Below are 27,060 nucleotides of genomic sequence, written 5' to 3'. Positions count from 1 at the left end.
TTACTGGGTGAAAAGGACCTTAGGAAAGACAACTCTATAACTCTCGGCTGACTTGTCGCTTAAGAAGAGTGGGTGTACTCTATTCATAAAATATAAAACAATCTAAAAAATATTTCACTTGAAAGGATTGATAACCATAAGTACTAAACATTGGACAACTCGTGATTGTATCTTTTGATAGAAAGTATTAGTTTGCGTAGTTTTCTTATTTTCTAATGGATACCAAAATTCTCAATTTTTGAGTTTAGAATTTAGCACCCAAACTATACATTGCTTTGCTATTGGCTAAACTTGTATTTCTCATTTCAGTTTTCTTCTGACTCTTTCATCTTTGTGTTTAGTATTCTTTTGTTGCTCAAGTATGAGTAAACATTTAATTGTGAGGAAGTTTGATAATGCATTTAGTTTTATAATTTATTACACACTTTACTTATTTATTCAGTTTTGTTTAATTTATCATTAATTTTGGTCTGATTCTAATGTTTTTAGGTCAAGTTACGAGATTTATGCTTTATGAGGCAAAAAAGTTGAAAAGTGGAAACAAAGGTCAAAAGCATAATGGTCTTGCAATGTAAAAATTTAGTGCTGCAGCAAGCAAACAAATTCTAGAATGAAAGGCGCTATAGCAACAAAATTATAGAGCTTTTTGCGTCAACATGGTAACCAGGTTGTTGTAGCTTGCTTAATAGAAGGTTCACTGCTACAGTGAGAATTTTGGTGTTGCAGTAGACATAATAATGTTGAGGACAAGAGCAAGCGCCACATTTAAGCACTATAGTTATGAAAATCTCATTGTAGCACAATTACATAAGAAAAAAGTTGCTAAATTGTTTTTTTAAAAGCCTATTTTGTGAAGATAATTAAAGAAGAAGAGATGGAGAAACGATAATATATGACATTATGTAGCTGCATAGTTCTTCATAGTTTTAGTTTTAAAGTTTAGGTAACTATTATAAGTATTTTTCTAAGGAGAATTCTTTAAAGAAAAAAGTGAGGCACATTAGTAAAGCTGAAGTTCAAGAGAAGTAAGATTATAGAATCTTGTAAAGGAACTTCTATACACACTAAGTTTTTCTTTCTCTTCTTTGTAATTGCAATGATGATGTTTAGGATTTATTTCTCTATTAAAGATTTGTACTTTATCAACAATATGAAGTAATTCTATTTATTGGGGATTAATGGATTCAAACCTTATATTTTAGGTTTAGCGAATTAATATCTAGTTTGTATATTGTGCGTGATGATTGTGTTTTGTTGAACTTAATAATTTTTAGTATTGAGATTATTAATATGTTTATGATGAAGTATTGAAAGAAGAAACCATGTTCATGAAAATTAATTGTATACTAGATCGATTTTTGAGAAAATTTACTCAAACAGTGTGTATGATACACTATAAGGTTGAATAAGAAACCAAAAAGGACATTCAAATTTTATAAGTTCAGTTTAGTTTAACTCTAGAGAGACAATTAACTGTAAAAATTTCAAAAAATATAATATTTATTTAATTAACACTTAATTAAGGAGACGACCTGAAAATAGTATTTGAAGATTGATTCTCTTGTTTGGTAGTTAACAGTAACATAAAAAGTTATGTTAAATTATAAAAAATCTATCATCGCATGTATAATAACAACTAAATTTAATTTATAAATATTCTTGATAGACGATGTACATGAAATAAACTTCCATATATCTTTGATAAAAATTTATTATGGCTTAGGTAGCTTAGATTTAATTTTATTTCTTTTTAGTTTAATTAATCAATCAACTCATGGTTTAGTTTGCCTTAACTAACATTAAAAGTATGATGAACTACAAAATCATATCAAAATAATTTTATTTTGGGAACGATACTCTACATGCACTTATTTGATTATTACACTTGCTATTGGAAAAAAAGTTTTTCTTCGATCACTATCAATAAAAGTTGAAGAGAGAAAATGAAAGATTAAGCGAGAGAATGCGTTAGTTGTTGTAGGATAGATACATTAATGTTATGATTTGTGAATGAATTAAGGTTATGGATGGATTTATTTGAGCTCCTAATCAACTAAAAATGTGAACTCGAGATTTAAGACAATAGAGATTAAATTAGATGTTCAGCAGTTGGTGATCAATTTAACTTCTTTTTTTTTTAAAAAAAATGTTTTATATTTTTGGTCCGTATCAAAGACTATTTCTGATTAGATTTAAAGCTTGGAGGTAGAACCTACTTTAGTTTGGCCGAACATGGTTTTTAGGTTAAAACTAGATTTTAAATACAATTTACACATTTTTCTTCAATGTTGGGCTAGTGCTTACGTGGCATGGCAATTAGTGTCTAAAAACGGGCAATAAATTGAAAGCGGGTTTAATACCATAAGATTATGACTGAAAATTGCCCACCGAAAACATAATTATTTGCAGAAATACATTTTTCTTCTCGGCAAGTCAATATTTTTTATTTCTAAAATCTCAAGTCTGCAAATTTTGTAGAGCCGCAGAGGTGACGAGAGAGAATCGACGTGCTTGAAGCCCAGCAACCTTCCGTTTACGGCGGTTGCATATCATCCAACCAGTTTCGACGGTAAATTTACACATTTCTCGTGTGTTGATGGTGGTATTGATGCGAATTTTCTCTTCGTTTTCCTCTTTTTTCTGGAAATGTTTCTTGTGATTTAGATCCGAGGTTGTTTGTAGTGAGCATTGCTGCAGATCTGATCGGTTTTGTGATGAGTTGGGCATGCTTGGTTAGACTAAATCGGACTACTCAATTAGATTTTAGGACTTTTGTTTTTCGTTTTTGATTGATAGATCTTAGGTTTTTGATGTGATCGACTGTTGGAACTGTGATGATCGTACTTCTGTGTGTGTCTGTGTGTGTGGTTTTTCCTGTAATTTTCTCAATTTCACAATTGCATTCCATTTATACTTGGTTCCTGAGGAAATGTGGGAAATTAAAATGTGTAAAATTTTGCGATGGGGGTGGTGTTAGTGATGGGATGAGAGAAAGTAATGATAATGTGGACAATTGGAAAAGAAAAAAAGAGAGATGGGGGAGGCGGTCAAGTCCAGTGTTTATGAACCTTAAAGTGGAAAAGGAGATCATGGGAGTAAGTAATTTTTCTATGTTATCGCATTAGTTTGTACTGTAATTTGCTTCTTGATTATCAAGGGATGGATTTGTTTCTTCTCTATTGGAACCCACTCGGTGCCCTATGGCACGTGTTTATCCTTGATGATTAGTACATCATAAGTTCATTTGGCGTTTAGTGCAAATATCATTTTAACCTAAATTATTTGAAATTCATGCATGCTAATGTAAACTACCCATGGAAAACTGGGAATACTTATTGTTGTAGTATCCATCATATTTTTTTCTCTTTCTTGCAATCTTAGTTTATTTAGCATGCTAATCCCAACTCTTGGAGAACTTTAATGATGTTGCATTTCTGGAAATGCCAAACTGATATAGAACGGGAACAAGTGAAGGTTGAATTTCTTTAAGCACCAAAAAGTGTTTTTATAATATGTAAACATTACGTGAACTCTGTACATGTTTAAGCTATTTTGGAATATGACCTAGATTTATGAGTTATTTTGGTTGAATCTTGTTGGTTTATTTTTTCAGGATGAGGTGAGATCTTACTAGTGGTAGAATGATGTAGCATCTTATTTTCTATTGGTACTTTAGGTATTAGGCTTTGAATGTCTTAAAGAGGGTGCCAGCCATAAGTTACCAACCTGTGCCGTCTTATGGGCTAGATATGGTGGCCAAAGGAGGTGGCAACCAAAAGTTTCTAACTTGCCACCTCTTATTGGATGAAAGATGATGGCAATCTCATGGCCAATATTTCTTTTTGCTAAGATTGCTTCTTCTGGATCTCTTGGCACCCATTTTGCCTACATACAAGATATTCGATATAATGTGGAGATATTGTTATTGGAATAGAACTGAAGCATTTATTTCTTTAAATTCTAGTTTCTCGCCCTTTATTCAACTCTTTTCTTTTCCTTTATTTGTCTCTCCCCTCTCCCTGTTCCCCTCACCTTTATCTTTTCTCTCTTCCTCTCGTAGTCTCTTCTGGTTCTATCGTAAACTTGGTTAAAATAATGCTGCCTGTTAATGTTATTTACTAGTGATTTGGAATCATTAAATAATATCCTACTTAAAGTGTTAGTAGAGCACATTTTATTTTCTATCTCGGTCTTATTTTTCTATTTCTCTCTTGTTCTATCTCTCCATCATAGTTATTGGAATTCTACTTCTTTATTCCCTTGTATTCTTTCTCCCTTTTCTCAATATTTTCCTTGTCTTGCCTTTCAACAAAAAAAATATTTCCCTTGTGCTCTTTCGCTGTTCTTTTATTTTCCCAATCTACTAAGTCATTGAATTTCCACTCGTCGACGCAACTCTTGATCATTCTTGTAAAAAGAAATGACAATATTTTAAGATGGAGTTAAACTATCCGTTTATTATTATTCATTATGCTATCTGTTCTATTATAAATGACATATTGTAGGCAGTCATTCGGCCTCACACAGGATGTTGCTTTTTATTTATCTGTATTGCTTTTGAATGCGCCTTGGTTTACCTTTTCCTTTTTCTGTGAAGAGGATGTCTTATTCTCCGTGATTGTGTTTATTCTCTTTTTTTTTTCTTAATAATACTTCTTCTGTCAGAGACAGAAAAAAAAAAGAATATTAACTGCCTTTTAGTCTGAAAGCAGGCCCCTTTTACCTATTGTTTAGATAATGGAGGTACATCTTTCTTTTAGCTTTTGTAAATTTTTTTTTTCTTTTTGAGAAATAGCCTATACAATGTTAGATATAACTTGTGAGTGAAATTTGGTTGTAGATCCCATGCACAAAAAGGAACTTCACCAGCAAAAATAGCTACTACCCACAAATTTTACTTATTGAAAGACTTTAGCTATGCTATTATCATGATGGTTTTAAGAAATTCTTTTCCTTTGTTTTTCAACAAGTTATAGTATTGGACATTTGGTATCTTCCTTTTATGTTTGTTTTACTTGTTGTTAAGTAGTTATAACTTTTACATGTATTTATTATATTTATGATTATGGTACAATTGATTACTCACTATTAGTGTTTTTTCTTCTCTCTTTTGCTAATGAACTATCCTTTTAATCGGTATATTAGGGTGAAGCACTTTATTTCACTTCACTTCTAATTTTGCCTGGTTAAAAAGTTTGTGTTTTTTTGAATGTGTTATAGCAAAGAAAATACTATTGCAGCACACACGAACTAAAGCACAAATGCGAGGGAGAAACAAAGATAATTTTAACATGGTTTAGTGATGTACCTACTCTATGAAGCCAACTGCAAAAGCTTTCACTAAATGAAGAATTGAATCTTACAATTAAGGTTTCTTTATCTAGTGGAAAGAGGAAATCCAGAATTAATAGAATGTTCTCCATAATAAAGAACTGTCCTGGACCCAAAAGTATTGAACTGTACCAGAGGGTGTTGCTTGCGCTCTGCAACGATGAATGAACTCACAATGGCTTTGCCAGGATAACACCCATATTTGACATCACTTTTTTATTTTTTTTTCTTGTGTTTTTTTTGGGGGTGGGATTGGGGATATTATAGTTCTGTTCAGTCTGATCCTCTTGTAAATAGTAATCTCTCTCTAAATACGAGCGACAACTGGATACTATGATATGATGCATGTGAACCAAGGGACTGCTGATGCAATGCTGATATTTTCTCATTGGTTTCTTGCTATTACGCAATAAAATTTGAAGAAGCATTGAAATTTATGCAGCACAACTCATAATCTATTTACTTTCTCAGGAAATTTGATTGGTGTTCAAGGGCTCTAGCAGGAAGACATCTTGTCTAAACTTAGTATCAAAAAGGGAAGTTTGAGAACGAATCATCCTGGGATGCAACTGTTTCATCAAAATATAGCATGACTTTCTTACTCTTGTGAGTGGAGGCAATCATATTTTGTGGAGAAAGTAAAACATAAAAAAATACAGCGACCAAGTTCAGGGGGTGACTTGCCCCAAAGTGGCGAGCATAACCCCTCTCCTATTGCCCGGAGATCAAATTTGTCTCAAATCATTATGATGGATGATGATGTTGAGAGTGGCAATAGGCTAAGGTCTTTCCCCAACATGCGCAGCAAGCCCTATAACCCGCTGGTAAGGACCTGGATATTCATTTTACTTGTTTTAACACACAAAACCAAAGGGAACAAAATTGTGTCAGCAAGAAAATGGATATAAAACTATGTTGATAAAGAGACTTGATTTATCATTATGGAAATTTGGTGATATTCTATTCTTTGAGCTAGCAATTTCCACCTTGTAGTGAGGCCTAGTAATGTAATTAGCATAAAAATAGGACAGCAAGTCATACACTCGGCCTTATCTAAAAAATCTGCCAATTAAGGAAATACCACTAGCACTTAATATTTGCAAACATCTTTGAAACAGAAGAGAACTGCTGACACCTAGATGCACTATGACCTGCAGGTCATAACTATACCGGTGCATAGAAGGTTAAAAAATAACTGCTGCATCATTAAATGACTTAATCATCTTTGCAACTGATTTACCTTCCTTTTTCCTTCCTTTTCAATTGGGTTTCCATAGAAAATTCATGTTTCTTTAGGATTCCATACTGAACTGAGGATCTAAAGAATTTAATAGATATCTTGACTCCTGCTCACCCTACTTACATATCAGTTATACACCCTCATTGCCATGTTCTACCACTTCTTCTTTCCTTTTCTGAATAAAAAGGATTCCATATAGAATTTAGGTTGTATGCTTTCTGTTCCTTTTATCTTATTTACTCATTCTAGCTTTTCTTCTTTCCATCCTACAGATCTCATTAATTGTTCCATTATGCAGATATTTCGCTTTTTTATGGGAATAAATGTTCGTGTTCTTTTGATAATTTTGCTTTTGGGCTTTGGGGCAATCTTCTACATTGGAGCACGTACTTCTCCTGTCATTATCTTTGTCTTCACAATATGTATTATCAGCTTCATTTTGTCAATATATCTCACAAAGTGGGTGCTGTCAAAGGATGAAGGACCTCTTGAGATGGCTCAGGTACCTTTTTTTTCGCTAATGTAGTTAATTTATGTGTCAAATATATATATTTCTGTACCGATATAAAAGAATAAGAAGGTAAATATTAATCATCTTGTGCCTTCTTATATACTTCTTCAATCTACAACAGGTAATTGATAGAAGCATTATCTTTTGTTCTTTTTTAAGTGACAAAAAAAAATCATTCACAAGGAATTAACGGGATGCTTCCCAAGTACAAAGAATTTACATAAAAGAATGTGACAGAATAGTCCATAAACATCTCCATTTAGGTGCACGTGATCCTTAAACAAAATATGAAAAACTAGAAACAAAAAAATCTAATTCTATCTAAAGGAGAACAAATGACCTAATAAGCTCTTTTGCGTCTTTGCTCCATAAGAACCAAAAGATAGTCAAAGGGATGAGCGACAGTGGCCTTGTTTTTATTTCTGAAGTGACAAGGGGTTCATTAACAATGCACCACAGGGTGGCACCCATCTACAAAATTGCAACTGGTCATTAGCCAATACATCATAAAGATGTACAAAATCAGCTACTAAATTATGAATGTTCATTAGCCAACAGATAAAAGAGGTCTAAAAATCAGCCTTAGTAATGATGGGAGACCTCTATGCAAAAGATTTAACCGAAGCAAACAATCCCTAAAACCCACAAAAGGGGTTCTGGAAAGTTCTCTTTTTCCATAGTACCCAAAACACAACTAGAGGGATGAGAGAGAACAATTTCCTTAGAGCTTCCAAATCAGGGTATCATCTTTTGCTGGATGGATTGGGGCTATAAGTCTAGGGTGGTAAAGTAATAGTCCACTCCCTAATTTCTCACTCGTTTAGGTTCTGGAGGAGAGGTGGGAACCATTGAATTCTGCATCTAAGCACTTCAAAATAGTCTTCCTCTTTGCATACTTGAACCTAGCAATAGAGAAAACCAAAGGATACTTATCCTTTGAAGGCCTATCATCACACCTAGGATCTTTTGAAAAAATGGACCAGCTTGCCATTCCCCACAACAAATGGATCTTAGAGAACACTTCCAACCAGTCTTTACCAATCGATTTCCAAGGGCTGTACTAGAAGGATTCCCTACCTTTTCTAGTGCCCAAACCTTCTGCAGTGATATTAAGTTTAGCTTCAATAAGATCCTACCATTGTGAGTCCATGCATGATAAGAATCTGTGTTGCCATTTAGCTAATAAAGCTTTGTTGAAGCTTGTTAAAGATTGAATGCTAAGGCCACTTTGACACCTCGGCCTCTTGATGATGTTCCAAGCCACTTTGACACCTCGACCTATGCCCATCCTTGAAAAATCAGAAGATTCAACACTATTGGCAGCGGAGTATATGCCTCACTAAGATTTACTTGATGCAATCTGAAAAGAAGTTAGGTAATTACTGGTGTTACAACTATTACAGTAGTAAATTTTTCGGATTGTGTTGCATGGTGATTGGGAGGTAAAAAAAGGCCTGATTGTTGCTAAAAAATGGTTTATATGTCTCATGAATCTCCCCTTATTCCTGCCATTCTTTCTCCCCTTCATAATCAATACCATGAGGGATTTACAGAACTTGAAGAGGCTTGTGGCTGATTTATGTTGGAAAGGGATGGGGCAGCAACTTCAGGACCTTCACTTTGCCAGCGGACTTTTCCAGTTGTTCACTTCTTGTTTGGGCTGAAATTTCTATAGATTTTGTGGTTAAGCAAGTTTTAGTGGTTGTCACTGGATTCTTTTTCCAAAAATGCACATGTCATACCTGTTTCTCCTCCTTATGTGCCAGTTTTCGTTGCTCACCTGTGTTTGGATTCTGCTTTCAAGTTGCATAAGTTGCTTTAGACCATGGTGAATTGCAAAGATGGGACTTCTACTAGTCTCTTTTAGATTAAGTTGATTTGGTTGGGAGAGGTCAAACTTTTCCTTTAGTTCAGCCTGTCACCATAATCTAATGGGCAAGCTAAAGTGGTGAACGGAACGATGGAAAGGCATTTTTATTGTTTCACTAGTGTTTGCCACATAAATGGTGGATTTGCCACTATTTAACGGTGCCACAGAATGATGGAAACACATTTTATTGTTTCACTCCATCCAGAAAATTGTTAAAGTAAGTTACTTGAATAGTTTGAATGCTTGGAGATTTTTGAGTTCTCTCTAATGAGCCAGACATTCATTGAAAATAGGTCAGAAAGGAAGGAAGAAACAGAAAGCTTCTGTTTCTTCACAATTTGATTTTAGCATAAAAGAATCGATTACAAGATCTAGGATACTAGAACATAACAAAAAAAAAAGGCTTTTGATGGCTTTGTCCCCTTAATAGTGTTAGGAAGTGATGGTCTGAGACCCTGGGTTTTTTATTGAAGAGTCATCTTATTTTTTGGTGAGGTCTTGGGGACCTCATGGATATTTTGATTGATGTGTAAGGCTTTTTGTACTTGAGTTGCACTTCCTTGGTGCTTTATTATCATGTGGGGTAGGGTGTCTATGCCCAGCCCCCAATGGATGTCGTTGATCACAGTGGCTTCTTATTGATGCCCTGTTTGTTTCACTTTCTTCCTGGCTCACTGTTTCTTTTCCTGCTTAAGGACCTTGGGATTTCTAAATCACAACAATGCATTCGTTCTTTCCCCCCCATTCTTCTTCTAGCCACTCTACAATTTTTTTCCCTCTGTGGTAAATCTAAGGAAAAAATTGTAAAGGTAACTAGGGAAATTGCTTTAGATAGAGTAAAGTAACGCAGACTGATTTATGTAATAAATCTGTAGTTTTTTTTTTTTTTTTTGTTTTGGGTGAGAGCATTGGAGGAGATGAAGTACTAAACAATAAAAGAAAATCCCAAGTAAGATAGCTTCATCATGCTAAAAACGTTTTATCTGTTCTGAGATTATTCTTTTATGTCCTAGATATCAGACGCTATACGTGATGGAGCTGAAGGCTTCTTCAGAACTCAGTATGGGACTATCTCTAAGATGGCGTTCTTGCTGGCCTTGGTAATCCTTAGCATATATCTATTCCGGAGCACAACTCCCCAACAAGAGGCATCTGGTTTAGGAAGGTGACAGCATATTTCACAAATGCCAATAATGAACGTTTTCTTGTGGTTTTTACCCTGATGATAAATGCTTTTGCTGGTTCAGGTCAACATCTGCATTTATTACTGTTGCTGCATTTCTTTTGGGGGCTCTATGTTCAGGTATTGCAGGATATGTTGGAATGTGGGTATCAGTTCGTGCAAATGTTCGGGTCTCAAGTGCTGCAAGACGATCTGCAAGAGAGGCATTGCAGGTTGTTGACGGTAGTCAATTGCTTTGTCAACTACTTTAGATTCATGTTCATGTCTTAAAAATTGGCAAAAATGTGCAGATAGCTGTTCGAGCTGGTGGTTTCTCAGCCTTGGTGGTTGTTGGTATGGCTGTTATCGGTATAGCCATACTCTATGCAATATTTTATGTTCTATTGGGCGTTGATACACCGGGTTCGATGAAGGTTACTGATTGTATGTCCTCACTTTGTCTTTTCATGAATTTTTTCTGTTGTACTATTACAAAACTTGATTTCACATGTCCATGATTTGTTGGTATCATTTTATGGTTTAAACATTGGAACCTTTAACAGCATTGGTTGGTTGGTTTCTCGTATCAAGTCCAGAATGCTAAAAAGTGCACAAACATTAGTATAACATGCTTCCTGTTTGAGTAGACTATGCCATTTCCCAAGAGCCTAGCAAAAGTAGGCATGCATATTAAAGTTTAAAAACTTGGAAGAGTTCTCTAGTTTTTAATACCGTAGGATGCAGACTCCCTTCTGTTGGTTAATGCCAATATAAGAAATGTTTTTGTTTGTATTTCAAAAAAGCAAAGAAATGTTTTTGTTTGTAAGAATTACAAACACCCAGTTTATCAAATTTAGAACTATAGCTGTAATGAGAAAATAAAGGCTTTAAATTTCTAGAATCTTTTTAGATAAAAAGGTCTGAATGTGATTTGCTTTTCAATACTAGATCTAGGACCTCAGAGATTGCGTGGTAATATCACTATATTTCGCTTTCCATAATGGGAATGAACATGTTCATTATTCTTTAGCGAGAAATGAAGCATTATTAGAAAGGAGGCCAAAAGAGATACATTACAGGTGGACTAGGTGTCCACCAAAAGGAAACAAATAAAAATAAACCAAAGCTAGATAAATGGCTGAAACTACTAAAGTTCAACAAAGAATAATGGACTAGTCTGTATGCAGAATAGACAGCGAAATATTCTTGTTGATTGGATGTCTTATCCTTTTGTTTTTTGTTACTCTCTTCCCTAATGATGATCTTTTATCATTAGAAAAAAAAAAACGGCAAGCAGATATGTGGTGCAGAAATTCCAAAATCTCTAGTCCCTTGATGCCATATGGGCCTTCAGAAAAAATCTAGATTAAGAAATTCAATTGCAGGGAACTGGAGGGTTTGTTAGGGCAGGGGGAAAGGGAGAGGAGTTGTTTTGAAAAAAGAAATTACTGCCAATTTGAATATGGAAGCTATCTCTTGGAGGCAAAAGGCTAGGGAAAAATGACTAAAGGAGGGAGATAGAAACACCAAATACCTCCATAGTTTGGCCAATTTTAGAAGGAAAAACAATTATGTGGAGGAGATGTTTTCTGATGAGGAGCCGGTGAAGGGGAATGCTGCTTTGAGGGAGAGAGCTATGATTTACTTCCAGCATCTTTATAAAGATGAGGAGAGAAGACCTAGGCTGGATGAGTTGTCCTTCAAACAGCTTACGGCCGACAACAGGGAGAGTCTGGAGGCCCCTTTTACTGAGGAAAAGGTATGGGGCTGTTTGGGGGAATGTAATGGGGACAAGGCCCCGAGGCCCGACGGCTTCAACATGAAGTTCTATCAAGAGTTTTGAAACGTCATTAAGGATGATGTTATGGCTGTTTTTCATGAATTTCACAGAACTGGAGCTTTTGTGCAACCCATAAACTCTAGTTTCTTGGTGGTCATTTCTAAGGTTGTTGGGGCCAAAAATATCAAAGCTTGTAGGCTATAAGCCTTGTGGGTAGCTTGTATAAACTGGTCTCCAAGGTTTTGGCTAAAAGAATGTCCAAGGTAATGGGGGAAGTTATTGGAGAGAACCAAAACGCTTTTGTTGAAAGTAGGCAAATTCTTGATGTGGTTATGGTAGTGAATGAAGTAGTGGACGACCTGGTGGGGCAGAAAAAAAGGGTATCATTTGCAAAATTGATATGGAGAAGGCTTACGATAGGGTGTGTTGGGATTTTTTTCTATGTATGTTGGAGAGCATGGGTTTCGGGAGTAGGTGGAGGAAATGAATGAAGATTTGCATCTCAATAACTTCTTTTGCCGTGATGGTGAATGGTGGCCCTTCATCTTTCTTTAAGGCCTCTAGAGGTCTTCGTCAAAGGGACCCTTTATCGCCCTTGCTACTTCTCATGGTTATGGAAGTCTTTAGTACACTTATGGAAAGGGCCGGTGAACTGAATGTGATAAAGAGCCTCTCGGTTGGGGTTGGGGAGTTCGCGGTGAAGGTATCCCATTTATTTTTTACTGATAATGCGTTAAGTTTTTGTGAACCGGACCTATCCTCGCTTATTCACTTGAGGTGCCTTCTCAATTGCTTCCAAATGGTGTCGGGTTTGAGGATAAATTTGAGAAAGACTGAAATGGTTAGAATTGGTGATAAGGGGGATGAGAGGGAGATGGTCAGAGTGTTGGGATGCAATATTACCACGTTGTCAATCAAATACTTTGGGCTCCCATTAGGGGCGAAATTTGAAGATACCAAAACTTGGGATCCCATAGTGGATATGTGAAAAAGGCTTGCGGGGTGGAATAGGAACTTTCTTTCTAAAGGTGGGAGGCTTATATTGATCAAAAGTACCTCAACAAATTTACCAATCTACTACCTTTCAATAGTAACTATCCCGGCTAACATTGCTACTAAACTTGAAAGGATACAATGTAGATTTCTTTGGGGTGATGATGAGGGACATGGAAAATATCATTTAGTAAAGTGGGAGGAGGTGAAGAAACCCGTTTACAAGGGAGGACTTGGGTTAAGATCCATTTTGGAGTTGAATTCTGCATTGCATGGTAAATGGCTTTGGAGGTTCGTGAATGACGGTAGGAACTTGTGGAGAAAGGTGGTGGAGACTAGATGGGGTGACTGGGAGAGGGATGGGGGGAGAAGAGGGAAGTATAGGTGTCATGGGGCAAGTCTGTGGAAGAAGATCAGGGATAACAGCAGCAGATTCTTGGACTGCATCAGTTGGCAGTTGGTCAATGACAGTGACATTAATTTCTGGAAGGATGAGTGGGTTGGTGACTTCAAGCTGAAAGACAAATTTCCTAGGATCTATGAAATAGCTTGTGAGAGGAATAGTGGAAAAGGCGTAGGAGAAGGGAGATGGGGGAAATGGGTGGTGTATTAAAGTCAGAAGAAACTTGAAGGAAGATGAAGAGGCAGAATACTGCAATCTGCTTCTCTGCCTTGCTGATATTATGGTGGGGAATCAGAGGGATAGGAGGATATGGAAACCAGAAAAGAACAGGAGTTTTTCTGTGAAATCTTATTACAATTACATTGTCAAAAACGATGATGAAAATGTCTTGGCAGCACCCTTCAAGAAAATTTGGAGGTCAAAAGCTCCACCTAGAATGGTTTTCTTTACATGGGAAGTGGTAAAAGAAAGAATCTTGACCATTGACATGTGCAAAGCTGATCGTGCAACCACTTGTTACTTTGGTGTCTGCCGGTGCACAGCATTTGGGAGTATATGTTCGGTATTATGGGGATGACTTGGGTCATGGTGGGTAGTTTAGGTAAAGAATTGTGGGCATGGGTTGGTTTATGTAAAAAGAAAAAACAATTGCTATTAATTCCGGTTACCATTTTTTGGGTTGTGTGTAGGGAGATGAATGCAAGGGCTTTTGAGGGAATTGAAATTGATATTATAAACATTAGGGATAGATAGACTAAGACTTTTGATGCTATTTTGTTAGGTCATGACAAAATAGATTGGGAAGATATTGGGATAGTTATTGACCACTTGATTGATATATAATTATTTTGTATAGGGACGGTATCCTTTTGTACCTTTGTGCATAATAACACTTTTCACTTTTATCTCAAAAAAAAAAAAGAAATTCAATTGCATGATTTTGTTATCATTATGGTGAAAAAGATCATTATTTAAAAAAAAAAATCATTATGGTGAAAAAGAAAATGCTTTATCTAATTGAAAATTTGACTGGGGGAACTTGTTTTAATTTAGGCATTCATGGATAGGGATGCAGAATTAGAGTATCCTAAAATGTGTGTATTTTACTATTATGAGATATTGATATGATTGTTTTTTTGATAAAAGAAGAAGACTTTATTGAGAAAGAGAGAATGAAATTACAGCGAAGAAAAATAAGTTATCCTCCAAAATGAGGCAAAGAAAATACAGCCAAAAAAAACCCAACTGTGAGGAGAGAGAGGGAAAGAGAAACAAAAAACAGTGCTTTTAATAAAAACGTCCCATTTTCAGTGGAGAACGGATGCGCTTTGAGCATAAGGCAGCCAAAAAAGTAACCCTCTGCCAAAGTTCAGTGTATCTGCTGTTGAAGGTTGTAGATTTACGAGCAAGCCGAATCAGCATAGACCTTCGAAGAGGACACCTTGACCATAGAGCCAAATGCACCATTTGTGTGATTGTGATCTTTATGTATTATTAGAGATATGTAGCTTATTTCAGAAATACTAAAATAGGCCTGTCATTGGTTTAAAAATCTTATTTCTTATTTAAAGTCATATTGGCTAACAACATGTGATTGTGTAATTATGCGTACATACATCTGTTTTCTTAATATGCACTTTTAGCTTCTCTAACTCTCAAGCTCGGATGTTGATTGTTACTTCTAGTGCCTCTTCTCCTTGTTGGATATGGTTTTGGAGCGTCATTTGTTGCCCTCTTTGCTCAGCTGGGTGGTGGGATATATACCAAAGCAGCTGATGTTGGGGCAGACCTTGTAGGAAAAGTAGAGCAGGGAATACCAGAAGATGATCCTCGAAATCCTGCTGTTATTGCCGATTTGGTATTACTCCTCTCTTTTATTGACTTCTTTATTTGAGGGTGTATTAATCAATGTGTTTCAAATAGTTATATTTCCTGTTGATCTTTGTAAGTATACATGATATGTTATTCGGAAATGGAAATATGAGAAACTATTGTGTCACTAGCTAGTGATATAAGCTTATCTAAGCATATTTTTTCTCGATATATGTTGCTATTGTACACTATCTATGATATAAGCCTATCATTATTTATCTGTATTTTTTTCAGAGATTGCTGTTTATGGTTCTAATTATTGACCTCGGTATAATACTTTTTATCCTGATTTTTACTTATCTATACTTTTATCTCAATAAAAAACTATTTTTTATCTTGATTTCTACTAATGTCCATATATTTTGAAGAGATATGCAAAATCATGATATCTTATTCTCCAAGAATATATTCTTATTTTCTTAATAATACTTCTTTTTCTATAAAAATATAAAGAAATCTGAAAAAGTATAATGACTGATAGTGTGGTTAACTAAAAAAATAATGCTCTAATTATGCATATTAAGGCTAACGTAAAAACTAGGACTAGAAGTTACTAGGAATTGAATGGAAACTGAACGAAAAGGGCTTATATGTATTTAGAAAGGGTGATGTAACATGAATTTTTGAACCATGGAGCATAGTTGAAAAGAAAAACATGTAACTAACACATAGATTTCTGCAATGATGTGATAACAAGTTGCTGAATCTAGTTTTGTTATGAAGAAATGCCAAATCTAGCTTGTCCGATAGATTTGGTGACATGTAAGTATAGAGGAGGAAGTTGTAAACACATGTTTTTTCTTTTTGAGAAATAAACACAATGTTTAAGTGAGCTCATCCTTGTACATAACTGAAGAAATATCTATGGACTTGCAGCATGAAAATCTGTTGTTCTTCTGCAACAGCAACTCTTCATTCGTTCTCTGATATAAATGGTTCACATAAAAGTCTGTACATATTGTTTTTGGCATTCACAGGTTGGAGACAATGTCGGCGATTGTGCTGCCCGAGGTGCAGATCTTTTTGAAAGTATTGCGGCAGAGATTATCAGTGCTATGATACTTGGTGGAACAATGGCGCAACGTTGTAAGATTGAAGGTTAGTCCTGGCTGGCGCTGGTTTTTTTTCCTTTTCTTTTTAATGTTGATTTTTTTTTATGGTATCATATTTTGATATGTGTGCCTGTAACATTGCGTGAAAATCTTCTATCTTTTGTTTTCTGATCTATGTGCGAATATTGAACGAAAATACCCCACATTTGGAATTTGTTCAAGTAGAAGGTTAGCTTGTTAGCAAAAAGCATAGGAATTCAAGAAGATATGTGTGATGTTTTATTGTGTCAAATTTTGTCCCTTTGCTGAGAGGAAAGTTGGCATGTTTTTGCAAAGTCACTGTAGTTATATGGGCTGAAGATAAATGTTTTTTCTGGCCACCATAGGTATTGAACATATATATCAGCATATTTTTGGATGTTCCGTTGGTGTCACTTACCAGCATATTTTTTTTTCTTTGAAAGAAAAGTATAGAAATGTACTGATGATTGGTGCCAAAGGGGCACCGCCCATGTACAAAATTCACATATCGATAAGTATGTCTACAACAGAAGCAAAATCAATATTACTATCAATATCATGCTCAAGTATGGTAAAGCCAAAATAGTGAAGCTGATTGTCTTTTCAAGTGTTGAAGTCTAATTCTTTTCCGTTAAAACCATGTTTGTTTCTTTCACTTATCAGCATATATTTCTGCTTGAGTCATGTTTGACAAAAACACAGTCATTTTTACTAGCTACTCACTACTAATCACTTTTGGGCGGGTTTGCATTTGGAATCAGCCACAACAAGAATTGAACTTTGAAATTGTACATGTTCCGTTGGTGTCACTTATCAGCATAATTTTCTGCTTGAGTCATGTTTGACAAAAACACAGTCATTATTTTTACTAGCTACTCACTACTAATCACTTTTTAGCGGGGTTGCATTTGGAATCAGCCATAACAAGAATTGAACTTCGAAATTGCTGCATCTTTGGCCCTGTCAAATTGTATTTTATGGCATAATCTTCTGTGGTAAATTAGATTAACTTTTTTCCCATTTTTTGATGCTTTGCATAATCTTTGAGATCATTATCAGTTAAAATTTGGTGTTCTATGTCATTTAGCAGGCTCACCCCCTTTTATTTTCTTTCTGCAGATCCATCTGGTTTCATCCTTTTTCCTCTTGTTGTTCATTCTTTTGACCTGGTGATATCGTCAGTTGGAATACTTTCAATTAGGGGCACCCGTGATTCCAGTGTGAAGGTTCCAATTGAGGATCCAATGACTATTCTTCAGAAAGGATATTCTGTTACCATAGTTTTGGCTGTCATTACATTTGCTGCGGTAATGTGTCATCTATAATCTACTTATTTTCTTTTCTTAATTAATTGTTAGTTGGACCTACTATATAATATTCTCTCTTCTTTCTCACGCATTTAATTGGTAAAATACTATGAACATAGTAAACTTATTACCATTAGGAAGCCTGCCACATTGTTTTATTTTGAATTGTTTCTTGGTTTTCTTTGAATGATAAATATCTTGTTGTTGTTTAAATGATCTGCAGTCGACCCGTTGGTTGCTATATACTGAACAAGCTCCTTCTGCATGGTTGAACTTTGCACTGTGTGGGCTGGTCGGTATCATCACGGCATATGTTTTTGTCTGGATAACCAAATATTATACCGACTACAAGCATGAACCTGTTCGCACTTTAGCTCTTTCGAGCTCCACTGGTCATGGGACCAACATAATTGCAGGAGTTAGTCTTGGTCTGGAATCGACTGCTCTTCCTGTTATTGTCATAAGTGTGTCGATTGTTTCTGCTTTCTGGTTGGGTCATAACTCCGGGCTGGTGGATGAAGCTGGAAATCCAACTGGTGGTTTATTTGGCACAGCGGTAGCAACAATGGGAATGCTCAGCACTGCTGCTTATGTTCTCACAATGGACATGTTTGGCCCAATAGCTGATAATGCTGGTGGAATTGTAGAGATGAGTCAGCAGGTATTTGTTGACTAATAATTCAATGTGGGATAGATGCCAATAGATCTAAGGCTCTGTTTGTTTAAACTTCTTTGCTATCTCTGCTAACTTTAGCTTCAGCTTAAACAAACACTGCAATTTCTCTACTCAATGTGGAACAGATCAAACTAATTTGTTCATTTAGATAAACAGAAATACCTTTGATTTGTTTAAAAGCACTTAAGTCAGGTTATAGTAAAAGGCACCAATGTCAGCTTCTAAAAGCTCCAGAAGTTCAGCCCAAACAAATGGTACCTAAAGTAGAATAGACTCGATTGACACTGACAGGTGCAGGACAGACCGGACAGACACCAATAGATGTAAGATATACAATCCAGTATCAGAGATGGGGAATTAATAGAAGAAACTAGGAGGGAGGAGAAAAAATGAATTAATAGAAGAAACTAGGAGGGAGGAGAAAAAATGGCGTAGAAAATAGTGTTTTAGAAAAAGATTTTTGTCTATAATTTACTCCACAAGTACACTATCTTCATCTGTGTTTTCCTGAATAAACATGTATCGATCTTGAAAAGAAAAATTGAATAATATTTTCACCTAGCAAATGGAGGCTAAGGAATAGGAATTTGAGAAAGAGAACCATAGGGAGAAATGAGAGATATTGGATTCAAAGTTCAATAATAATTTGTCCGCCATTTTAGTCCCATAACCATAGTCCTTGTTATTTGTTATTCTTAGTTACAATAAGATAACTTTTCCACTTACTATATTTTGGGTATTATGGAAATAAAGAAATGGTAGGGCTTTTGAGGGTATTGAAGGTGAGTTTTCCAAAATAAGAGATAAATGGTTGCATTTTTTTGGATCCGTGTTTTTGGGGCATGATATTATAGGGATGGAGGATTTTGGGAGAGTTTTCGATATTCTTACACAATTGTAAATTCTTGGTATATGGGTGGTACCCCCTTGGTATCGTATGAATATCATTCTTTACACTTTTTATTTTAAAAAAAAAAGTTATAATAAGGTCTTGTAAGTATCAAAATGTTTCAATCAAGTCCTTAGACTAATTTAAGGACAAATTTGAACATATATGTTATTAGAGAACCAAATTGCAATAGAAATGTTTTAGTCCAATTTGTAATATAGCCTAGCCCTAATTTTTATTTGTTAATTGTTGGCTGACCAAAAGCCTTAACATGATGCTCCTGCATGGGCGCAAAATGCACCTTCAAATAAGAAACTAAATTATTATTATAAATTGGAAGCAAAATGAAATTTCTAAAAGCCTATGTAAATTTCCTAAATAAAAATAGTTGCCTCATTGTTTTCATCCTCTTTTTTCTCTAAAATTCGAAATGTCAAAATTTACATAATTTTATAGACACTCATTTTGCTAGAAGGATTTCACTTTAGTTAATCTTGATTCTCTGAAAATTTATATCTTTCCTTAAGTTTGTAGTTTCATTTAGATGTAAATGTCTTTACAGCCCGAGAGTGTTCGGGAGATCACCGATGTCCTTGATGCTGTTGGAAATACCACTAAAGCCACCACCAAAGGTTTTGCCATTGGATCTGCTGCTCTAGCGTCATTCCTTTTGTTTAGTGCTTATATGGATGAGGTATCTGCATTTGCCAACGAGCCTTTTAAACAGGTGGGAAGGTGTACTTTCTATTTTTATTTATTTTTACTTTTATTCATGTCCTGTTATGATGTTTTTCCATACTTATTTGCAGGTTGATATTGCTATTCCTGAAGTTTTTGTTGGTGGATTGTTGGGCTCCATGCTAATATATTTGTTTAGTGCATGGGCATGTTCAGCAGTTGGCCGAACTGCTCAGGAAGTTGTCAAGGAAGTAAGAAGACAATTTATTGAGAGACCTGGTATCATGGTGAGATTTTTTTGTCTGGTTCATTTTGTTGGAAAATGACTTCAGTGTTTATTGAAGTACTTCTGTAACTTGCTTTCAACAGGAGTATAAAGAGAAACCGGACTACGGTCGCTGTGTTGCCATTGTAGCATCAGCAGCTTTGAGGGAGATGATAAAACCTGGTGCCTTAGCCATAGTATCTCCTATTGTTGTTGGTAGGTTAAATAATCCTGTTACAGTTATTTATTCGTTGTTATTCCTGTCCTTTTATTCTTCACTGGGTGTTATTGGATTGCATTTTGTAACAAGTTCTATTAATTGATTGCATAAAGTGTAAGTTGAAATCATTGTTGGTTTTGTGTGCTTGTTCTTTTTGTATGATTGAAATGAAAGAGAGGTACTTAAGGTTCAGTCCTACAATGAGTGCATGGTATTTCTTGTCTCTAAAATGGGCCCTTGGTGATGCTTAGATGCTATGTCTGGGAAGAGTTTGATAATGTCTGCTTATTTGTTGCAGGTTTTTTGTTCCGGATTTTGGGATACTACACAGGACAGCCTCTGCTTGGTGCTAAAGTTGTGGCTGCTATGCTGATGTTTGCAACAGTCTCTGGTATTTTAATGGCTCTTTTCCTGAACACAGCAGGTGGTGCATGGGACAATGCGAAGAAATATATAGAGACTGGGGCACTTGGTGGCAAAGGAAGTGATTCTCACAAGGCAGCAGTTACAGGAGATACGTAAGTCGTGTTTTTTTTTGTCTTTCCTATGTTGTCATCATGGTCTGAATTATTATGGTACTGATAGGAAGTAGTTCAGTATGATGATAATGAGATGATAATGATGATAAGGATGACGGGGAATGGAAATTAATGGCTTTGGAGTATAGTTTTTGTCATGGAGGCAGCATTGATGGTGTCTCTGGGCCTTGGCTAAAGCTGCCAATATTGGATGATCTTCTGTCTTACTGTTGGCCTACAGAGTCGAGGGGTTTTGATTAAATTGCCAAATTTAGTTTGCTTTTCTAAAACTTTGCTGCTAATGATTTAAGCATCCTCTGCTCAAAAACGTTTTCAGCCATTCAACTAGATGAACAATATTCCACTTATGGTGAGATTTATGATGTGGTACAGAATTTTTTTTGTTATCTGCTAAATTCGTTTGCGCCAAGGCACGAAGAGTAGAGGAAAATTTCAGTTCTATCACTCGGCAGGGAAAATATTTTTCCTGGTTGTCTTAGTTTCTTTGTTTATTGGTCTTCAAAAACCTAAAATATGTTTCTATTTAATATGCAGTGTGGGAGATCCATTCAAAGACACGGCAGGACCTTCCCTTCATGTCCTGATAAAAATGCTTGCTACCATCACACTTGTCATGGCTCCAGTCTTTCTGTGAAGCAAAGTTCAAATTTCTTGAAGTTCTCACCTCCAGATGGGACGCACTAGCCCGCTTAGTCCTTTTAGGTATTTTTTTGCACATATATAGGTAGGTGCACACCATGGGTGCCTGATGAATTTGTTTTTTTTTTTACGTCATTCGAATAAGAAATGTTAAATAGAATGCTCAATCCAGTATTTACAGTAGAGTTTCAAAATTTTCAGTAGCATTACAGCAACACTTAACTTGAGGCATTAACAAAGCGGGTAATGGGCATACTTGTTTTTGTTTATTTATAATTTCATGTACTGGTTTCAAAAGTTGATCAAACCATTTGAAATGCTCCATTCAAACTGTTATTATGGAAGGGAAGTGAGTAGTCACTATCCTTGGAAGGAGTTCGAAAATGAGTGTTGCTTACATATGTTCTACAATAATGTGATAAGTGGAAACCTGTGGACATTCATTTAGCATATGAAATATAATCCTCTGAACCACTTCTTACATCACTATCACTACCAGCATTGAGAGAAATCTTGTTTCCAAAGATTATAGCACATAAATTGTGTCTTTCTGGAGATTATAACAATGTAGAAGTTGTTTGAATTACCATTATTTCTAGGTTACTTCCATGCAATAAATATTAATATACTAAATGAATTTCAATTACAACTACAACTAAAAAAATATAATATAGGATGAGTACAATCCTTCTATCATCCTTTTTACCCCCTGTTCTACCATGCTGTTCAAAAGAATGGTAATCCTAGGACAGGAACTGAGACAGAATGACTTGGGACTGAAACTACCTGGTTGTGGTCTTAGTATTGCAACTGACTTGAATGAAGTTTCTGAAGCTGAAACATGTTTGACTCCATGTGTAGTCAGGGGTTCGATTCTTGCCTATGCACGATCGAGGGCCGACATTGGGCACTCGGGGCTCTACTCCTGCCCAGGCATGTGATCAGGTTACTTTGTGAGAGAATCACGATTAAATAGCTAGGAGTTTATATTCTGATTATAATGTAGTACACCCAATTGTTCTCATTCGGGTTTGATAGGTCACTCTAATACAAGCCTTTAGTCGCAAACTTACATACAACCGTTCTCATGTTAACTTCTGCTAGCATGTGTTGCCACTTAATTTCCCAGATCTTTACAGTTTGTGCTTTAGTTCCATGGCCGGATGCTTGTTCAATGAGCAGCTCACCAACGAGACATTAATCAAAGCATAGACTATTAGCAAAAGCACTTCTACAATAACGCGAAAACTAGAATTCAAAGTTAATTGCTAAATTTGGATTCCTGAACTCGAAGCTAATTCGATCGTAATTGTTAAAAGAAAATGAGTCCAGATATGGCCCATAGCCATATTTATAAGTGGGTCGATCCCGATTTATGGATATAATATATACGGCTGCCGCCTCACACCCTTTTATATATATATATATATGTATATATTATTTTGTTTTTTATTTAATTAATTAAATTAAGTTTAATTTTCTAACACTCTTCTAATTTTAAATTTTTGTCCATGTTATCAGTGCAGATTGAGGTCGGAAGCTTGAAGAAACTGTGTGTAAAATCTGAAAAGAAAAATTAAAACTAAAATTTAATTAGGAAAAAATATTAATTAAATGAAAAATTAAAATAAATTAATTAGTAAATATACATAAACATAAGTAATAATTTACTAGAAAAAAGGAAAAAAAAAAAATTAAAGAAAAGAGAGGATAGGCTTAGGGGGCTATACATACATATATATATATATATGTATGTATGTATGTATGTATATATAGGAGTGGGCAGCATCCTATTTCTCAAATCAGCTACTTTGAATTGTACTAATTTTTTTTTTTTTTTTCCAGTCGTTTACAAAATTGTTTTTTGGTGTCTAATTCACCAGATACTTACTTATATATCGTCTATACAACAACTACCTAAAGATTTTTCAAAATTTTTCTTACATTATACTAATTATTTTTGGTGTATTTCCAGTAAAAGATATATAATAAAAGATTATATGTTTTACTTTCTCACATAGTTGGTTCAAGAATTATATTTGTGCATCCTGCGTGGTCATATATTAATACACTCATCTTATAATCTTTAATAATTTGAGGTTTCGTTAAATTTTATAAACAATTTAAAAATATAATAGAAATATTAAAGTAAAATTAAAAAAAAAGTTTTAAAAGCTTAAATGGTAAAGATGTTATTTTATTTGAGAAAAGAACAAGAGAAAACACTGCATATCCACAGAAACATTCGGCTTCAGCAAGCTCCAAGACCTCTTTTTTGTTTCACTCCATCTTTACAAATCTCTGTCTTCCATCCATTTTCATTACTATATATATATATATATATATATATATATACAGGGTCATTCGAATTTCATTCATTTCAAACCAAAGATTTTTACTTTGTCGTCACAACAGTTTCTTACGCTGATTAAATTTTGTGACCTGAGTGCTTTTAAAGACCGCGGGAGAATAAGTTGCAGAGGTGGACATTGAGGGGTTCGTTACTGATAGCTTCACCAGACACAGGTCTCCCACTTCTTGCGCCGATATACTCCGTTTTTTATTTTGTATACTTCATTTTTTATTTTTTCTTTTTACAGGGCTAAATAACATAGAAAAGGAAGATATACAATGTCAATAACAGCTTTGACGCTGAACAATTCTACATTTCTCATGTTTCGTATCAATTGTTCTGACTCTAAGCCAAAGCGTGGTTTTGGTCCCAAAAAGGTGCCATTCTACTCTTTTTCTCTTTCTCTCCTTTTTCTTTTAATTGAATTAAAGCTTGTATACTTGTTACTTTTACAATATACTCGCTTTATAATTTTTCCTCAACAATATGGTAAGAATTAAAGCTTTGACTTTGAGTTCTGAATTGGGTTCCTTGTTTCTTTTTTTAATGCCATCCAACTTGCCGGGTTTGTGTTTCTTTTTCTATTTGTTTTCTCCCTCTTTCTCTGATGGTGTATAGCAGCATGCACTTTTAATTTGGAATTTACTTTATTTGATTCCTTTGGATTTAATTTATGTTTTCCTGAGTTCTTCATGATTGATTTTTACATTCTTAACAGTAGTAATTTCATTGAATTGGTAGAAATTCTTAGTGTAGATCTAATTCTGGAAAGTTTATTTATATGCTTTATAACTTTGTTATCTCATATTTGTCTTCATTATTAATCAATTTTCTCAATATCTTGGTTATTGTGATCTAATCAGTTTTTAGATGTGATGCTTAAGAACCCTATACATGATGCTAACCCAAACTTTTTAGGAGCAAAATTAATCCTAATTTCTTCTTTATTGATTGGTATTGGAGATAGAAAAGTTATTATATTCGAAAATTTCTCAATCCTGCCCAAAGAAATCCCACCATCTGAGTTGAAAAAGAAGAGAAACTGTGAAACTTTAAACAACTCATTGCTGCCAGATTTAGGTTCTACACCCCAACATTTCAAATCCTTTCCAAACAAATCCCACCACCTGAGTTAAGAAAAAGGAGAACTGTAAACCCTAAGACACCTTACTGCTGCCAGATTTCTATCACCACAACCAGTTGGGATAGCTCCCCCTTCTGTGGAATGCTTTGTGAGTACATACATGTACGGTAAGAGGATTCGATGGGTAGCCAAACCCCTGCATAGAGGGGCTATTTTAGCGGGATTATGGGCTTTATGGCTTGAAAGGGATTGGCGAATTTTTACCTATTAATTTTTGCCCAGCCAAGATTTATGGGATTGGATGATTTTTTGGGTTACATTATGGGCGAAGGCTCATGGAAGGTCCTCTGATACTGTGCCATCTGTGCTCCATAGGAGTTGGGATGCATAAGTCTCATAGTTTCAAGGGCAAAGGCTTTCTCTCTTTTTGTTTTTATTTTTGCCATTTGGTTGCTGTGTATCTTTCTGTATCCTTCATGGTGAAGGTTATTGGAGGATGTCTTATCCTTGCCGATTGTATTGTTATCTTTCTCTTCTCAATGATATATATATATATATATATATATATTGTTTTTTTTTTTCATAAAAAAATAACTGTCCTTGGAAAGGTCCTATTGGCCCATAGCCAAAGCCCCATTGAGGAAGATGCCCAAACTACGGACCACTTGCTGCTAGTAACGAGAACTGTTGTTAGCTCCCTACGTCACTGCCTCCCCACATCAACACCTTACAAGGACCCCTAATCTGCAACCCTGACCTTAGCTGTGATGCCTGGGTGATCCTATTTGTGAGTCCTAATTATTTCTATCAGTGTTTTCCAGTTCTCAAGGTGTCCTGTTTAGCGCTGAATTTTATCCCAAATTTCTTAATAGGAACCTTAATTTTTCTTACATCAGTCTTCCTTTGAGTCATTTCAATTCATTGATCTAGTTTATTTCATTGAGACAATAGTTCCTAAATGGTGCAAGGATGTGTTTTTTGCTCAATTCATGTTTATTTTTTTGAATAAATTCTCTTTATGTGTCTTTTGAAGTCATTCGGAATTGATTATTTCAGAGAAGCATAAGTGAGGAGAAGGAAATGGTATCAAAACGAAGGTATATTCGAACAATATATTTTATTTCCTCATGAATTGATCTACTTTGTTTTGTTGATAATCTTGTTTGTCTTTTTCTTTTTTTTTTTCCTTGTCATTTTAGCTTTATTTTGAGTTTTATGTTTGGATAAATAATCATTCTGGATTTTCAAGAGGCTTAACCATATTCGATTACTGTGTAGCGGAGTGCACTTTAGATCGTTGAAAGAAAGGGTTTAATCTTGAGGGAAAATTCAAAATACACTTGAATGTTCATTTCTAAAGACAGGCTTTATAAATGGTGTATAAAGGGAAAGAGATTTGTGTAATGCAAGTAGGTGTTCATGATAAAATATAAGGTTGATGGACCATAAAGAGATACATAGCAAGACTGTGGCCAATAGAGGTACCATGAACTTATTTGATAAACTATCAAGAGATTTTTGGATCTATTGTCAAGATGAGTACAGTTTGAGTCCTATTTTTCTTAGCTGCCAACTATGATTGGTGTTGAGTAGAATATTTTATTATTTTACTATTTAATTATGATGCAATTAGAATTTTATGAGAATGATAATTTGAAGATTTTAGAGAAAATAAACTTATAATTTTATTTCTTATATACTTTGTGTTTACACTTATGAGATATATAGTAATCATTCTTATTTTAAGAGAATTCTAATTACATGATATATTTTTACTATTAGAACTTTAACTGTAGTCTAATACTCTACTTAATATAGAATCCTTATCAACACTTTCCCTCAAGTTGGCGTAAAAATATCACACATGTCCAACTTGCAAACCAGATTCTGGAGGGATTTATTGTATAATCCTTTAATAAAAATATCAGTCACCTAATCACCAAAAGATACATGATATAAGCATAGAGAGCCACCAACTATCTTCTCTTTTATGAAGTGTCGATCAATTTCAATGTGTTTTGTTCTGTCATGTTGAACTGGATTATGATCAATGTTAATGACTGTTTTACTATCACCAAATAGAGATAATCTCTCATTTTTAAGCAGTTTTAGTTTCCTCATTAACTTTTGTAATCATAATAATTCACAAACTACTTGAGCCATTGCTCTATACTC

General features: G+C 35.0%; 2 protein-coding genes across 4 annotated transcripts in view; both read left to right on the top strand.

Moving 5' to 3' along the window:
• Positions 1-2,370: 2,370 nt before the first annotated feature.
• On the top strand, positions 2,371-21,717 carry LOC110807328 (pyrophosphate-energized membrane proton pump 3). The gene is made up of 15 exons (XM_022032430.2): positions 2,371-2,569; positions 5,803-6,155; positions 6,870-7,073; positions 9,966-10,117; positions 10,200-10,347; positions 10,426-10,558; positions 14,976-15,148; positions 16,140-16,260; positions 17,355-17,542; positions 17,766-18,203; positions 19,670-19,834; positions 19,917-20,072; positions 20,155-20,266; positions 20,569-20,788; positions 21,344-21,717. Exons 2-15 carry the CDS (start codon positions 6,078-6,080, stop codon positions 21,441-21,443), a joined length of 2,388 nt encoding a protein of 795 aa, XP_021888122.1. The 5' UTR covers positions 2,371-2,569; positions 5,803-6,077; the 3' UTR covers positions 21,444-21,717.
• A 1,929-nt stretch (positions 21,718-23,646) lies between these two features.
• LOC110807329 (Tetratricopeptide repeat (TPR)-like superfamily protein) overlaps positions 23,647-27,060 on the top strand; it is a 48,633-nt gene continuing 45,219 nt past the window's right edge. Inside the window, exons 1-3 of one of the 3 annotated variants that reach the window (XM_088220787.1) lie at positions 23,647-23,974; positions 24,049-24,178; positions 25,942-25,982. In XM_088220787.1, coding sequence (XP_088076913.1) covers positions 24,080-24,178; positions 25,942-25,982 — 140 coding nt within the window. In that variant the 5' untranslated portion in view covers positions 23,647-23,974; positions 24,049-24,079. Of the gene's footprint in view, positions 23,975-24,048; positions 24,179-25,941; positions 25,983-27,060 lie in introns of those variants that run through there. The other 2 variants (XM_088220785.1, XM_088220786.1) reach the window with 2 other exon arrangements.

This window comes from Carica papaya, chromosome 5 (genome assembly GCF_054855325.1).
Source record: "Carica papaya isolate Zhongbai chromosome 5, ASM5485532v1, whole genome shotgun sequence".
Taxonomy (NCBI): domain Eukaryota; kingdom Viridiplantae; phylum Streptophyta; class Magnoliopsida; order Brassicales; family Caricaceae; genus Carica; species Carica papaya.
Note: the sequence above shows the minus strand (reverse complement) of the source record. Positions and strands in the feature narration are given on the sequence as shown.